Source organism: Chiloscyllium plagiosum, chromosome 5, assembly GCF_004010195.1.
Source record: "Chiloscyllium plagiosum isolate BGI_BamShark_2017 chromosome 5, ASM401019v2, whole genome shotgun sequence".
NCBI lineage: Eukaryota > Metazoa > Chordata > Chondrichthyes > Orectolobiformes > Hemiscylliidae > Chiloscyllium > Chiloscyllium plagiosum.
The window spans coordinates 51,095,660-51,111,635 of record NC_057714.1 but is presented as its reverse complement, the minus strand read 5'-3'; the positions used below and the strand labels follow the sequence as shown (position 1 = coordinate 51,111,635).

Sequence of the window (15,976 nt, the reverse complement as noted above, 5' to 3'; positions counted from 1 at the left end):
ATCGCGGCTCACTATCATTAGGAAACTATAAAAGTATTTGTACACATATACTAACAAGGTTTATAGGGATGGGTTTTTTCCTCAAGTTTCTAAATTGTGGACTAAAACAGACATTGTCAAATTTGAATCAATCCACAAAATCAGCATTAGAGCAGAATTGGCGGTCTAAAAAGAACAGGCAGATTTATTTGCCTGTGAGAGCATTCAGTAAATTTTCAGCACTTCTAGAAAATTTCCTTTCCTATTTTTATTCCCTAGCTATAATACTTGTAAACAATATGACATTCAAAATGCAATACCCTATTCCCCCATTGACTTCAAAAAAAAACTTAATCATTCAAAGTATTTCAGTAGCAAAATATGAAGCGAAAGTTTTATTTGGGTCATATGGTTTAAAATAATATTTTCAATCCAGTTATTACTTTTAAGGAAGGTAAATAACTTAAGTGGCAGGTAGAGTTTAATTTAGATAAAGGTGAGTTGTTGCATTTTAGTTAGGCAAATCAGGGCAGGACTTATACACTTAATGGTAGAGGTGTTGCTGAGCAAAGAGTCCTTGAAGATGGTCACGGTAGACAGGGTACTGAAGAAGGCGTTTGGTATACTTGTCTTTACTGGTCAGTGCATTGAATGTAGGGTTGGGATGACATGTTGCAGCTGTACAGGACATTGATTAGGCCACTTTTGGAATGCTGCATCCAATTCTTGTCTCCCTGCCTTCGGAAAGATATTGTTAAACTTAAAGGGTGCAGAAAAGATTTACAAGGACGTTGCCAGGGTTGGAAGGTTTGAGCAAGAGGAGAGGCTGAATAAGACTAGGACTATTTTCCCTGAAGATTGGAGGCTGAGGACTGATCTTATAAAGGTTTATAAAATCATGACGAGCCTTAGTAGGGGGAATAGCCAAGGTCTTTTTCCAAGGGTAGGATAATTGAGAACTGGAGGGAATAGGATTAGGGTGAGAGGGGAATGATATAAAAGGGACCTAAAGGGAAACGTTTTCACACACAAGGTGGTGTGTGCAGGCAGTGAGCTGCCAGAGGAAGTGGTGGAGGCTGGTACAATTATAATATTTAAAAGGCATCTGGATTGGGTATATGATTAGGAAGAGGTTAAAGGAATATGGGCCAAATGCTGGCAAATGGACCGGATTAATTTAGGATATCTGGTCGGCATGGACGAGTTGAACCAAAGGGTCTGTTTCCATGCTGTATATCTCTGACTCTATAACAGATGTAATAAATTGCAGATGTCAAATTGAGGGCCAATTTTTTTCATTATTTGCAGGAGTCTTTTTACTATAAAGTGCCTCTAATGAGGATTATAATGAAATAAAATCATGAAAATGACAGGTAATTCGATGTTAAAAATCTCACAACCAGGAGCAATGCTCCAAAAGCTAGTGCTTCCAAATAAACCTGTTGGACTATAACCCAGTGTTGTGATTTTTAACTTTGTAAACTCCAGTCCAACGCCGGCATCTCAATCAGGTAATTCAATGAATCTATCTTTAAAAAGACTGGCAAAAGAAACTTCAGTAATAATGTTTTAAAGAGTCAATGGGTTCAGACGCTGCCTAGGAAAGTATGGAGGTAAATTCAGTTGTGACATTTGAAAGGGAATTCGATAATTTCTGCTTTGAATGTGTTGGTTGAAGGGTAAAACTTGCAGAGCTACAAGCAAAGAACCAGGGAGTAGGCCTATATAATAGCATGGACTCTACAGTCTGGACTAGATAGATGCTGGAAGAACACCGCAAGCCAGACAGCATCAGGAGGTGGAGAAGCCACCATTCTGGGTGTAAGTATTTTTATATCTGCAACATTGACATCTCCACCTCCTGATGCTGCTTGGCTTGCAGTGTTTTTCCAGCCTCCTGTTTGTCTACTTTGGATTCCAGCATCTGCAAATTTTTTGTCTCATCAGTCTGGATGGCTCCCTGTTGTGTTGTAATGATTATATCACTCAAATGTTTTTCCAGGTTACCACCTGATATTATTAATCCAGCAAACAAAGTTTCTCAACAGCCAAAGTCTTCACAGAATTCTGGACTTGGATTAACTGTTATTGGTTGTGATGAAGATAGCAATGACACGGTAAAAGAGGGCAAGAAAGGTGTTGTGGCCCACTCAGCTCTTCCAGCACCAATGGAATCACAGGCTGGACATGGTCTACCTGCTGGTAAGCATTTTTCTGACAAGTGGGGCAACATTCCTTCTTTAAGCGTTGATCATGTTAACAAAATTTATTTGGGAACATTGTGCAATCAGAAAATTGGAAGACTATTGTTTGCTTAATTGGACAATGAAATTGTTACTCAAATGATTCTGTACTTATCTGAAAATTAAACTCCCCATCCTGCAGAATTGGTGCCAAGCTGCTTTTTATATATGATAGGACATTTTTATCATTCTGTAGTTTTTTAGCATAATTTTTTTTAAGCAAACCTATAAAGACCTTCTGCTGTATAAAATATAAGAAACTGGTTTTTCATCTAATAGATTAATGATTTTCATTGTCATGGAAGCTCTTTGCTTCATGGCTCCTTGAGATAGGAGCATAAATGATTGTTCAACTGGGAAAGATGTTAGACTTTGCAAGCATTTAATAGATTGTAGTTCAGGATGAGAAACTTTCAAACCTCCAGTCTCCAAATCAATTACTTTAGTTAATTAGTTAAGTTCAGATACTGCATTCTGGATATATAGGAAGTATATCCGAGGAATTTCTTTCTTACTGCTATTAGATTTGATCCTAAATCTTAAAGAAAAACATTAGTGCTTAATGTGATTAACTTGGCTTCTCATAAAGATGGTGGTTTTGTGGTAATGTGTTTGGGACCTGAGCTCATGCTCCATGTGCATAGGTTCCAGTTGCAGCTAGTGGAACTAAAATTCAACTAATACATCTAGAATATGTAAGAAAACGTATGTTTCAGTAATAGTGATTATGACAGCTATTATTAATTGTTATAAAAGCCCATCGGTACCTTTCTTTGAGGAAGGAAAGCTGTCATCCTTATCTAGTTGGTCCTGCGTGTGATTAGAGACCCATAACAATGCAATTGAACTTCCATCTGAAATTGCTGAGCCAGCCAGTCCATTCAAGGACATTTAAGATGGTCAACAAATGTTGACATTGCCAGTAATGTTCATACTCTATGAAAGAGTAAACCATAAGGACTGTGGGCTTTGTATGTTTAAAAAGAAACACGGTCAGTGAATTGCGTTACAGTCTTATATGGGGATTCTGTGTTGTAATTCAAGCAATTCTTAATATTTCATAGGATCTGGTCATCACTGGCTAGCTCAGTACAGCATTAGTCTACTCTTACTAATCAGCCTTGAGAAGATGGTGGTGAACTGCCTTCTAAACATGTTGCACCCATGATATGTCTGTACATCTACAGTGCTGAAAGGTAAAGAGTTTCAGGATAAGATCATAAGATGGAGGAGCAGAAATAGGCCATTCAGTCCATCAAATCTGCTCCACCACTAATGAGATCATGGCTAAACTGATAATCCTCAATTCCACTTTCCTGTCTTTTGCCTATAACTCTCAATTCCCTTACTGATTAAAAAATCTATCTGTCATGACCATTACAACATGGAGACAGACAGCCGAGCCAAATCAGTCATTCTACCTCTGTATTAGTGACACAGTAAAATTAAAACCTTCAAATACCCTCAAAATTGACTCCACAGGTTCCCAACGAGTCTTTCTGAATATCCAGTCCAAAGCTTTGTGTATAATTAATCCTTGACATCAGTTTGTGTCTTAAACAAAATACTTAGCAGCTTATTAACAATGTAATGACTTTAACAGAGCAAAAATTCAACAGTAGGGTCATCTAATTGGTCCACGTTCTCTGCCCAAAGACCATTGTTCTTTTACAGCCCTATTCTAACAAAAAGACAGACAAGCAAACACAGTTAAGGGATAAATAAAAGAAGCTAACAAAACTGACAGACCATTTAAGTTGTTTTCATGATATGTTGTTCCTCGGGCATAGATGATAGTTTCTTGGATGAGACCTGATCAGGTGTACCCTGAACTCTGGGAAACTAGGGAAGTAATTGCTGGGTCCCTTGCTGAGATACTTGTATTATTGATAGCCACAGGTGAGTTGCCAGAAAACTGGAGGTTGACTAATCTAGTGCCACTATTTAAGAAACGAAAAGCCAGGGAACTATAGATGGGTGAGCCTGACATCAGTGACGGGTAAGTTGTTGGAGGGAAGATTGAGGGACAGAAGTTACGCGTATTTGGAAAGGCAAGGACTGATTAGGAATAGTCAACACTGCTTTGTGTGTGTGAAATCGTGACTCACTAACTTAATTGAGTTTTTTGAAGAAGTAACGAAGAGTATTGATGAGGGCAGAGTGGTGGATGTGATCTATGTGAACTTGACTAAAGTGTTCAAAAAGGTTCCATATGACAGACTGGTTGGCAAGGTTAGATCTCATGGAAAGCAGGGAGAACTGGATGGAATGTAGAAGACAGAGGATGGTGTGGAGGGTTGCTTTTCAGACTGGAGGCCTGTGACCAGTGGTGTGCCACAAGAATTGGTGCTGGGTCCACTACTTGTCATCATTTATATAAGTGTATTGGATATGAACATAGGAGGTATAGTTAGTAAGTTTTCAAATGCACCAAAATTGGAGGTGTAGTGGACAGCGAAGAAGGTTACCTGCTAGTACAGTGGGCCAAAGAGTGGCAATAAAGTTTAGTTTAGCTAAGTTTGAGTGCTGCATTTTTGGAAAAGCAGATCAAGGCAGGGCTTATCCTGGGGAATGTTGTTAAACAAAGAGACATTCGAGTGCAGGTTCTTAGTTCAGTTACAGCTAGACAATGCAGCTCACCTTTATTGATCAGTACATTGAGTATAGAAGTTGGCAGGTCATGTAGCTGTACAGGACATTGGTTAGGTCAGTTGTGGAATACTCCGTTCAATTCTGGTCTAACTCCCATAGGAAGAATGTTGTGAACCTTGAAAGGATTCTGAAAATGTTTACAATGATGTTGCCAGGGCTGGAGGTTTCAGCTATAGGGAGAGGCTGAATAGGCTGACGCTATTTACCTTGGAGCATCAGAGATTGAGAGCTGACCCTATAGAAATTTATTAAATCTTGAGAGGCATGGATGGAGTAAATACATAAGGTATTTTCCCTCAGGTGGGGGAGTCCAATACTAGAGGGCACAGGTTGAGGGTGAGAGAGGAAAGATTTAGAAGAGACCTAAGGGGCAACGTTTTCACGTAGAGGGTGGTATGTATATGGAATGAGCTGTCAGAGGAAGTGGTGGAGGCCAGTCCAATTATAACATTTAAAAGGCATCTGGATGGATATACAAAGAAGAAGGGTTTAAGAGAGATGTAGGCCAAATGCTGACAAATGGGACTAGACATATTTAGGATATCTGGTTTATATGGACAAGTTGGACTGATGGATCTGTTTCCGCACCATATATTTTGTATGACTCTGACTCTAAGTTGATCAAGGTCAGCTTTACAGTTCAGAATAGAAAAGTGTGGAAGCACAGCATGTTAGGCAGCATCCGAGGAGCAGGGGAATTGACGTTTTGGACATAAGCCCTTCATCACGTATGTGATTGCTGAGAAATAAATAAGAAGGTGGGGATGCTGCTGGGGGAAGGTAACTGGGAAGGCGATAGGTAGATGGAGATGGGGGTGATGTTGATAGGTTGGAGAGGAGGATGGAGCGGATGGCTGGGAAAGAAGCTAGACATGTAGGACAGATCAAAAGGGTGTTGTCGAGTTGGAGGATTGGATCTGGCTTGAGGTAGAGGGATGAGAGATAAGGAAACTGGTAAAGTTCACGTTGATGCCATGCGGTTAGAGGGTCCCAAGACGGAAGATGAGGTGTTCTTCCTCCGGGATCAGGTGGCTTTGATTTGGCGATAGAGGAGGCCCGGGACTTGCATGTCTTTGGTGGAGTGGGAGGGGGAGTTAAAGTTTTTGGCCACAGGATGGTAGAGATGTGCCCTGAAACGTTCTGCGAGTTGATGTCCTGCCTCCCCAATGTTGAGGAGACCACACCAAGAGCAATGGACACAGTAGATGATGTGTGTGAAGGTGTAGGAAAATCTCTGCAAGATGTGGAAGGATCCTTTGGGGTCTTGGACGAAGGTGAGGGGTAAGGTGTGGGAGAAGGTTTTACATCTCTTGCGGCAACAAGGGAAGGTACCAGGAGTAGAGGTTGGGTTGGTGTGGGGTGTGTACCTAATGAAGGAGTGCCAAAGAAGTCCTCAATTTTCCCACCTTTACAGTTAGATAAAGACAGTAAGATTTATAACTTTGCTTTTATTTTTTGAGCTTCTGAGATCTGCTCATGGGAGGTTACGGAGGAAGCTTGCAAATCTTTCATCTCGTAGTATCAACAGCCAGATTCTTTTTTTCACAGAAAATACAATCCAAAACCCAATTCAAACTCTGACCACTCCCTGACAGACTGAGACTTCTTGAAGGAGATACTCAATTACCATTCAACATCTGCCATCTGTTTGAGCATGGTCTTTTCCAGACTTGCTGGAACCAATTCCCAGGTGCTGACCTCATTAGTAGTCAACCTCTGCTCTCTGTTTACACATAATGCTCTCCTCCAGTGAGGAAGCATCTGCAGAACCTTTGTGATCAAGAACCAACCTGCAGTTAACTTCCAGGTCTTGCCTCATGAACAAACAAAAACTTGTTGGTCTTTTTTCCTTCTTAATAAAACTGTTGCCCACAATTTAAAAGTCATCTTTCGCTCACAGTTCTCTGTAGACAGCCCAAAATTAAAACTGATAAAAGAACAAGATAAAAATAATGAAAAATCAACAAGGGCTCTAGTATAACCTTGAAAAGTCTTTACGACCCAACCTGATCAGCCACCTACAGAAAGGAATTTCTCAGATTCACCATTCTCTGAGGGAAGAAATTCCTCCTCACCTCTGTCTTAAATGGGCAACCTGTTATTGTGCAAGTATGCCCTCTGGTTTTGGACTGCTCCACAAAGGGAAACAATGTCTCTGCATGTACCCTGTCAAGCTCCTGAAGAAACTTGTTCTGCTTCAATAAAGTCTTTTCTCAATCTTCTACTTTCCAATAAGTAAAGGCCCAACCTACTTAACCTCTCCTTAAAAGCCACTTCCTCCATACCTGCTTTCAGCTTAGTGAATTTTTCTGGTATTCTGAAAAAGTCATACCTGGCTCTTTCTTTCTCAACAGATGCTGTCAGACCTGCTGAGTTTCTCTGTGTTTGTTTTGAACATTCTCTGAATTGCTTCCATTGCCAGTATACGTAGATAAGGGTCTCAAAACTGTTCAACAGTGAAGGAATGATTATATCATTCCACGTGAATTATTGTCTTCTGTGTTAAATGGATTTTGTGCAGTTAATGAATTTTGAGTGCATTTTGACTTTTATATTTCAGTCTACAAAGTGTATTAACTTAATAGCGTGAGACTTGGTGAAATAAGTCTTGGTCATGCAAGTCTGTACCTATTCTGCGTTTGTTATCATCCCAGTTATTAAACAAGCCCTAGCTTGTACCTGAACCTGATATAGCTCAGTAGTACCAACCTGTAAATGCAAAGTTCAAAAGTATAAACTTTCTAGTCTGGTTTATCTTTCATTTTATTGTTTGTGTAATATGAAGGAAATACTGCAGTGAATATCTTTGACTTGTTTCCTTGGAACAATCTGAACAATTTCAAGTTGTTGGCTGGTTCTTTCACATTCTGCTACACGTGGTTGACATAAAAGACGACCTCTGTGTCTATAGTCCTGTCCTCTAAATAGATGGCCAACATTCTGCTTGTGGCCTTTCATAGATATTAACTGACATGGAAGGAAACAAGATGCACAAAAGAAGGTGTACCTATGGGACTGTATATTCTTTGCTGAGTTGGAATTGTTTTGTGCTGGATATTCAAGAAGTATAGTGAATTCGGGAAAAGGCTATTGAACTCTGATGGTTAATAATTCCTGTTGTGGAATGTGGAATTTTGCTAACTGAGAGCAGGTCATACACACAAATATATGGACAGGAAACAGGAGGTAACTAGCTGTCCCCTTGATTCTGCTCCATCATCTAATAAAATCATGGCTTATCTGACTGTAGTCTTAAATCCAAATTCTCACCTATCCCGATAAACTTTCACCTCTTTGCTTACTGAGAATCTAACCACTTCTGCCTTCAAAATATTTAGAGACTTTGCCTCCGTTGCATTTTCAGGAAAGGCATTCCAAAAAGACCTTGTCTCAATTCTGATTTAAATGGATGGTTTCTTATTTATAAACAGTGGTCCCTGATTCTGGATTCTTTCATAAAACAAAAACATCCTCTTCATATCTACCATGTCAAGCCCCCTCAGATTTCATATGGTTCAGTCAAGTCACCTCTTATTCTTCTAAACCTTTCATCATAAGACAACTCACTTTTTCCAGGTATTAATATGGTAAACCTTTTCTGAACTACCTCCAGTGTGTATACATACTTAAATAAGGAGATCAATGCTTTCTACAGTATACCAGATATGGTCTCTCATGTGCCCTGTCCCAAGTACATCATAACCTCCCAGTTTTTGTATTCAGTTGCAACAGACAATAACATGGTATTAGGTTTCTAAATTACTGCATTCTTTTGTGATTTATGGGCAAAAAGTTGGCAGATGGGATATAATGCAGGAAAATGAGAGATTATGTACATGGTGGGAAGAATAGAAGAGCAGTACACTCCAGCAAGGAATGAGTGGGGGATCTTGGTGCACATATCATAATAAGCTAACATCCAAGTTCAATGCATAATAGGAAAGGCAAATGAAATGGTGGCTTTCGTTTCAAAGGGAATGAAGTATTAAAATACAGAAGTCTTGCTGAACTCTACAATGCACTAGTCAGGCCACACTCTCAATACTGAGAGCGGATTTTGTTCCCTGATCTAAAGAAAGTTTTACTAGGGTTGGAAGCAGACCAGAGAAGGTTCACTAAGTTGATTCCCAGTAAAGAGGATTTTCTTATGCAGAGAGGCTGTGTAGGTTGGGCTTGTACTCATTGGAGTTTAGATGAAAGAGACCCTGCTGAAACATATAAATTCTTTGTGGATTATATAGGGGAGATGCAGAGAGTTTAGGACCAGAGGCCATAATCTCAGAATAAGCGGTTGCCCATTTCATATTAAGATGACTTTTTTTATTCTCTCAGGCTAGTCAATCTGTAGAATTCTTTACTGTGGAGGCTTGTGGAATGTTTAAGTCTGAGATAGACAGACTTTTTTATCCAGTGAGAGAGTCAAGGGTTTGGGGGATTAGGCAGAAAAGTAGAGTTGAGGATTATCAAATCAGATTCTTAATTAGTGTCCCACAATACCATCTTGCTTCCTAAGCAGTCTTATTGATCCAGTCCCCACTCTCAGACAGACGTCTTCAGGTGCTGTGAAAACAGCAGAGACATATTAATAGAAAGGAAACATCCTCTCCCAATTTATTTTCTTAAGAATGTGACAAGTATGGGCTATTTTCATATAAAATGAAGCTTTTCCTTTGATCTGAAAAACTTTCTCTTGTCTTCCAGTTGCCTTCACCTTCTCTGATCTGAGGAAAGTACCAATAATTTAAACCCCCCTCCCCCTTTTTTGGCGTAAGTCCAAACCCCCTCTCAAGATGCCTTCACAGTCAACCTTCTCCAGGTAGTTAACAAGGCTCCCATTGCTTTACCTATAACACCTCACATGGCTTTACAGTCATGGCGCGGGCCTTCCTTTGATCTTTAATTACCCTAGGACTGCCAGTCTTTCAGACCTGGTGTTCTTTTATAAATCCTACATTTAAAAAATGTAGTTTTCAAAATAAGGGTAATGTTATTATATACATATTTGCAGTGCAGGGCATGGAGTAATTCCAGCTTTGACAGTCATTATGAGCAACAATAATGCATGTATACGTGGATACAAAGAAAACTCATTCCAATTTTGTGAACTCTGAGCAGGTTTATATTTCACTATATATAACCATTGTAGTTACATAAATTCCTGTTGGTTGGTAACCATTTGTAGAAGTGCTCTTTTTAACCTTACATCCAGTTTTAATTACATACACCTTCTCATCCATCTCAATAATGCTGCAATTAACGCAATAATCTTTACTCATTTGTTGCCAAATGCACTTCGTTATCAGCTTTCAAAAACAAACATTGAAAACAAAAGTCTTTCTAACTCTATTCAATATAAAAGAACACAAATGAGTAACAATGAAAAGAAAAAAACTTACCTGGCAACTGAGGTAAACTTTAATTAAAATTTTAGTAAAACGTCTATTCCAATGTTTTTAAAATAACTAATTACAGAGATCGATCATGGCTGCATATTCTCATGCATTCAACAAATACACAAATTGAGAACCAATTTGTCCTATATTTGCGGCTTAGTAGCCTTTTCTCTATACACATCCAGCATTAAACTTAGACCAGGAGTATTTTTCATTGTTTATGACAAAAGTTACTTTCACCAACTTTTTGATCAGATTTTGTCAAGAAATATCTACTTATTAAATGCCTTTCCTGCCAGGTTCAATAATCTGTGTCCTTAAACATAAAAATTTAACAAATAGGAGCAAGAGTAAGTCATTCAGCCCCTCAACTCTGCCCCACCATTCTATAAAATCATAGATGATCAGCCCAGGCCTCCACTCGTCTTCCATATCTCTTCATAGAATTCCTACAATATGACAGGCCATTGAGTCCACACCAACCCTCTGAAGAGCATCTCACTCAAACACATCTCATCCCTACATTTCCCATGGTTAACCCACCTAACCTCATATCCCCAGATACTATGGCGCAATTTAGTATGGCCAATCCACCTAACCTGCACATCTTTGGACTGTGGGAGGAAGCTGGAGCACCCGGAGAAAACCCACACAGACACTTGGAGAACATGAAAACTCCACATCGACAGTCACCTGAGGCTGGAATCAAACCCAGGTCCCTGGTGCTGTGAGGCAGCAGTGCTAACCACTGAGCCACCATTCTGCCTACAGTTCCTCACAACCTTCAACTCCATGCTTTTTAACATGTATCTACATTCTCTTTAAATAGTTCCAGTGATGGAATCTCCACAACTCTTTGGGAGACAGGATTTCAAACGTTTACAACCCTCTGAGAGAAAAATTCTTTCAGATCTTAGTTTTAAATGAGTGAGCCCTTATTATCTGTTCCCTGGTTTGAGATTCCCCCCGTGAGTTGAAACTGCCTCTCAACATCTACTCTGTCAAGCCCCCTTAAAATCTTGTATGTTTAGTAAGATCACTCTTCTAAACTTTAATGAATAAAGGCCTAACTTGTTTGTCTGTTCTTCATAACACAGTCCCTTTATCCCAGCAGTCAGCAGAGTGAATCTCTTTTGAAAACACCTCCAATGCCAGTATATCCTTTCAAAAATGCAGATACCAAAACTCCACACTCTGCTTCAAGTGTGCCCGCATTAACACCCTGTAAGATTGTAACAAGACTTCCCTATTTTTAAACTCCAAACCTGTAGCAATGAAGGCTACAATTCCATTAATTGCCTTCATTGCTTGCTGCATTTACATGCTAACTTTTTATACCATGCAGAGAAACACTCAAATCCTTGTGTGCTGCACTTCTATTTTGAGTCTGTCTTCATTTAAGGATTCTACTTTCCTAAGGCAGCAGTACCAAGAGAGACATCGATAATGGACAGCACTCTCAACCTTCACCATAAAGAGGAGTTTCATAATAGTGGGACCTACTTGAAAGGACTTTAATTTTCTGAAGTAATACATATTTCCCTTTACTATTATACCTGTACACTATTCCTTCCAAATCAACTTATCATCAAGTTTAAGTCCTAGATACTTGTAGTTAGTATCTATTTCAAAGTCACATTATGGATCTTCAGATGAATATACTAAACTGTCCTTTTTCCTAGACTGTAGTTAGTTCTTGCTCTAGTTTCCATTCACTTTAAAATAATTGTTATTTCACCATTTTTCAAATTGTTTCATCAAATTACTTTGTTAGTCCTTATGAAAAATACAAGTACCATATCATCTGTGTACTTTCAGATCAAAATGTTGCCTTGCTCTTATTAACAGTAATTCATATAGAAAAGCAAAGGTAGCCCTGAGTAAATCCTGGAGCTAAATACCATTGAGCCCTTCTGTGAAGAAAATCACTGACATCAGTATTTTTTCACTTTTTTAAAATAAACTTGAATATATACATGCTATTAAAAGTTGGAGAGAAATCAACGAATTTCCTTCCTGACCTCATCCTAGGCAGCAATGCAAATTGCTTCCTTACTTTAGGCCCTGTCCTATCACTTTCAAAACTTCTGTCACCATTTCTCCCTCCGGAAAATGACTTCAATCACCCGTCTTTGCAAAACTACTGCCTTTCTCCAACCTGCCTTTCTTTCTTGGATCAGGTCAATGTCTGTCAGAACGAGCCTGGATCCCATGACTCCCTAAATGAATCCATGCAATCAGGTTTGAATCTTCGTTGCAGGCATTCCTTAACATTTCCTCTGCATCTCTTATCCAAAATCTTCAATCTGTTTAAGACCATAAGACATTGAAATAGAAGAAGGACATTCAGCCCATAGCTACTGCTCCACCATTCAGTGAAATCCTGGTAATCTTTTAATTCAACTTTCCTGCCTTTTCCCATAAGCCTTAATTCCCTTCCTGATTAAAAATATCTCTCAGTTTTGAATGCACTTAACTCAGCTGTTTGTGGCAAGGGTTTCCGTAGGTTAATAGCTCTCTGAAAGAAGAAATTTCTCCTCATCCATCTTTCAAGATTATGCCCTCTGATCCTAGACTCTCCCACAAAGAGAGACAACTTTTCTGCCAGTCTTAGCTGTCAAGTCTCCCAAGAATTTTCTATGTTTCGATAAGGTTGCCTTTCATTTTGCTATAATCCAAAGATACAGGCCCAATGTACTCAATCTCTCATAAGACATTCCGTCCATGCCTGGTGTCAACCTAGTAAACGTTCTCAGGACTGCCTCTTGTGCTAATACATCTTCCCTCAGATAAGTGGCCCAAAACTGTTGACAATATTCTAGCTATAGTCTGACTAGTCCCTTATATGATTTTAGCAAAGCCTCCCTACTGTCATACTCTATTCCTTTTGAAGTACAAGCCAACATTCTATTTGCCTTTTTTATTACCTGTTGAACTTGGATTTTTTTTTTGTGATTCATGGATGAGGAATTCCAAATCTCTCTGTTCCATTACTCTCTGCAATCTTCCTCCATTTATATAATATTAAGACCATATTGCATAACCTCACTTAATCTGTCTATGGCCGTCTGCAGACTCTGTGTCTTCCAACCATTTGCCTTCCCATCTATTTTTGTTTCATCTGGATACCTGGGTAGTACATTCACATTTCTCAGCCAAATCATTAGTATATATTGTAAATAATTGTGGGCCAAGCACTGATTCCTTGACACACCATTAGTCGCAGGTTTCTATTAGTTAGCCAATTCTCTATCCATGCTCATATGCTCTCCGTTTTCTATTAGTTAGCCAGGTCTCTATCCATGATTATATGCTACCTCCAACACCATTAATTAGCCTAATGTGGTACCTTATCAAATACCCTCTAAAAACCAGAGTATATTACAGTCACAGCTTTCCTTTCGCTTGCTTGTTTCCCTTCAAACAATTCTAGTACATTTGTCAGGCATGATTTCCCCTTCATGAATTTGACTCTATTTGTTCATATAATATATATCTAAATACTCTGCTCCTGCATCCTTTATAATAGGCTAACATTTCTCCCAATAACTGGCCTATAATTACCTGTTTTTATCAGTTGAATAGAGGTATTACATTGGCAGTCTTCCAATCCTGTAGGACTTCACCAAAATCTAAGGACTCTTGGAAGATTAATACCAGTGCTTACACTATCTTTATAGCTACTCCCTTTACTTAACCTAGGATTCATCCAATCAAGTTCAGGCAACTTATCAGTCTTTACCCCCATTAGTTTCCCTAACAATTTTTCTCTAGTGATAGTTTGGTATGTACTCCGCTGATTTTGCCCCTTGCATATTTTGTAATATCGGGATGCTATTAGTGTCTTCTACTGTGAAGACTGATGCAAAGTAGTTATTCAATTCCTGTGCCATTTCCTGGTTCCCCATTATTATTTTTCCAATTTCATTCTCTGAGGGGCTTGTATTCACTTGGGCTTCTTTCTTACAGTTTATGTATTTAAAGAAGCTCTTGCAGTCTGCCTGTATATTGCTTTCAAGTTTAGCTTTAAAGTTTATTTTCTCCCTCTTCATTATTTTTGAGCCATGTTTTGTTGGTTTCTAAAACTTTCACAATCTTTTAGATTACTGCTAACCTTTTCAACATTTTTTTTCTTTCAACTTGATGCTATTCCTCAAGTTCCGTGGTTAACCTGTTTAACTCATCCCTGCTCGTAGAATGCTTCTTCCTCACTGGACTATGTAGTTGCTGTGACCCATGAATTATTTTCTTAAACATTTGCCTTCATTGCTACTAAACTCCTTTTCTGGTCCACTCCAGTAAGCTCTGCCCATGATCTTGTGTAGTTACCCTTATTTAAGCTGAGCGCAATTGTTTCCAAGCCAGGTTCTTCCCTCTCAAACTGAATGTTAAATTTTACCATGTTATGGTCACTGTTTCCAAGGAGATTTTTACCTGCTGTTATTTATGAAACCTGCCTCTTTACCTGTCACCAGATCCATATCAGCCTGATCCCCAGTTGGATCCACAACAAGTTCTCGGAAATATTATGAATTCTTCTGCATGGTTTCCTCTGCCAATCTGACTATCCTGGTCTACATGAAGATTAATCTCACCCATGATTAATGCCTTTGTTAAATGCCCTCATTATCCACTGATTCATTCTCTGTCCTAGCTACTGTGACGGGGCTGAAAGTCTACCTCTGTTCCAATCAGTGTCATCTTCTGTCTTACCGCCAGCCATAAGCTGTTGCACTTGTTTGCTGTACTAACAATGCTACCTTACCGCCCTTTTCTTCCTGCCAGTCCAACCAAAAAGTCATATTAACCCTGAACATTTAGTTCACAGTTTTGATCACCTTGTAACTATTTCCATAATGGTTAGAAGATCATACACATTAACATGTATTTGTGCAGTTTATTAATCCATTTTGTTCCAAACATTCAAGTAAAGAGCTGTTAATTTTGTCTCATTACCTTTTTCTTCTTTTGACCTTTTTTCTGTAGGCTTTTTCTATATTTATATAATTTGACCCTACCTCTCTGTATGATTATCCAAATAGCTGTCCTCTACTACAGCCACATCCTCTTGCTTTGTAAGCTTACAATTCCCCTCTCCTGAACCCTCACCTCCTCTAATTATTTTAAAACTCTCTCTGCATTCCAATTTATCAAATCACCAGGATAACTGGTCTCAGATTGATTCAAATGAAATCCAACCCACTGGAACTTCTACCCTAGAACTAGGTGCCGTTGCCCCACAAACTGAAATCTATTTCACCCACACCACGCTTTGAGGCACACACTTGATTCTTTGATTTTATTTACCCTATGCCAGTTAATACTGGCTCAGGTCATAATCCAGAGATTATTACCTTGGAATTTCTGCTTTCTAATTTACTTCTTGACTATTCATAATCTTTCTAATTGCGACAGTGTCGTTGGTCATAGAGCTGTTTCTGTTCTGTACAAATCTATGACTTCTGTTCACAGCTGCACAGAACAATATCCATCCCTTAATAATTCTGCACCCTACCAGAACTACATTTCTATTTCCTGCCCTCCCTGAATGGTCCTCTATATCAAGGTGCTGAGGTCAGTTTGCTCATTCTCCCTGCTGACCCCATTCTCACCTCTTCGACATTTGCTGGAGCCAAAGCTCCTCACTTATAACCCCTGTGCCCTCATTTCTGCCTCACCTGCAGTTGCTGATGACAGCCCAATTTTTAA

At 39.1% G+C, this 15,976-nt stretch overlaps 1 protein-coding gene across 2 annotated transcripts in view; it reads left to right on the top strand.

The window, feature by feature from the left end:
• Positions 1 to 15,976, top strand: part of znf830 (zinc finger protein 830) — a 46,656-nt gene that overhangs the window by 11,157 nt on the left and 19,523 nt on the right. For both annotated transcript variants that reach the window (XM_043690090.1, XM_043690091.1), the window contains one exon: positions 1,982 to 2,181. In XM_043690090.1, the coding sequence (XP_043546025.1) occupies positions 1,982 to 2,181 (200 nt within the window). The remainder of the gene's footprint in view (positions 1 to 1,981; positions 2,182 to 15,976) is intronic.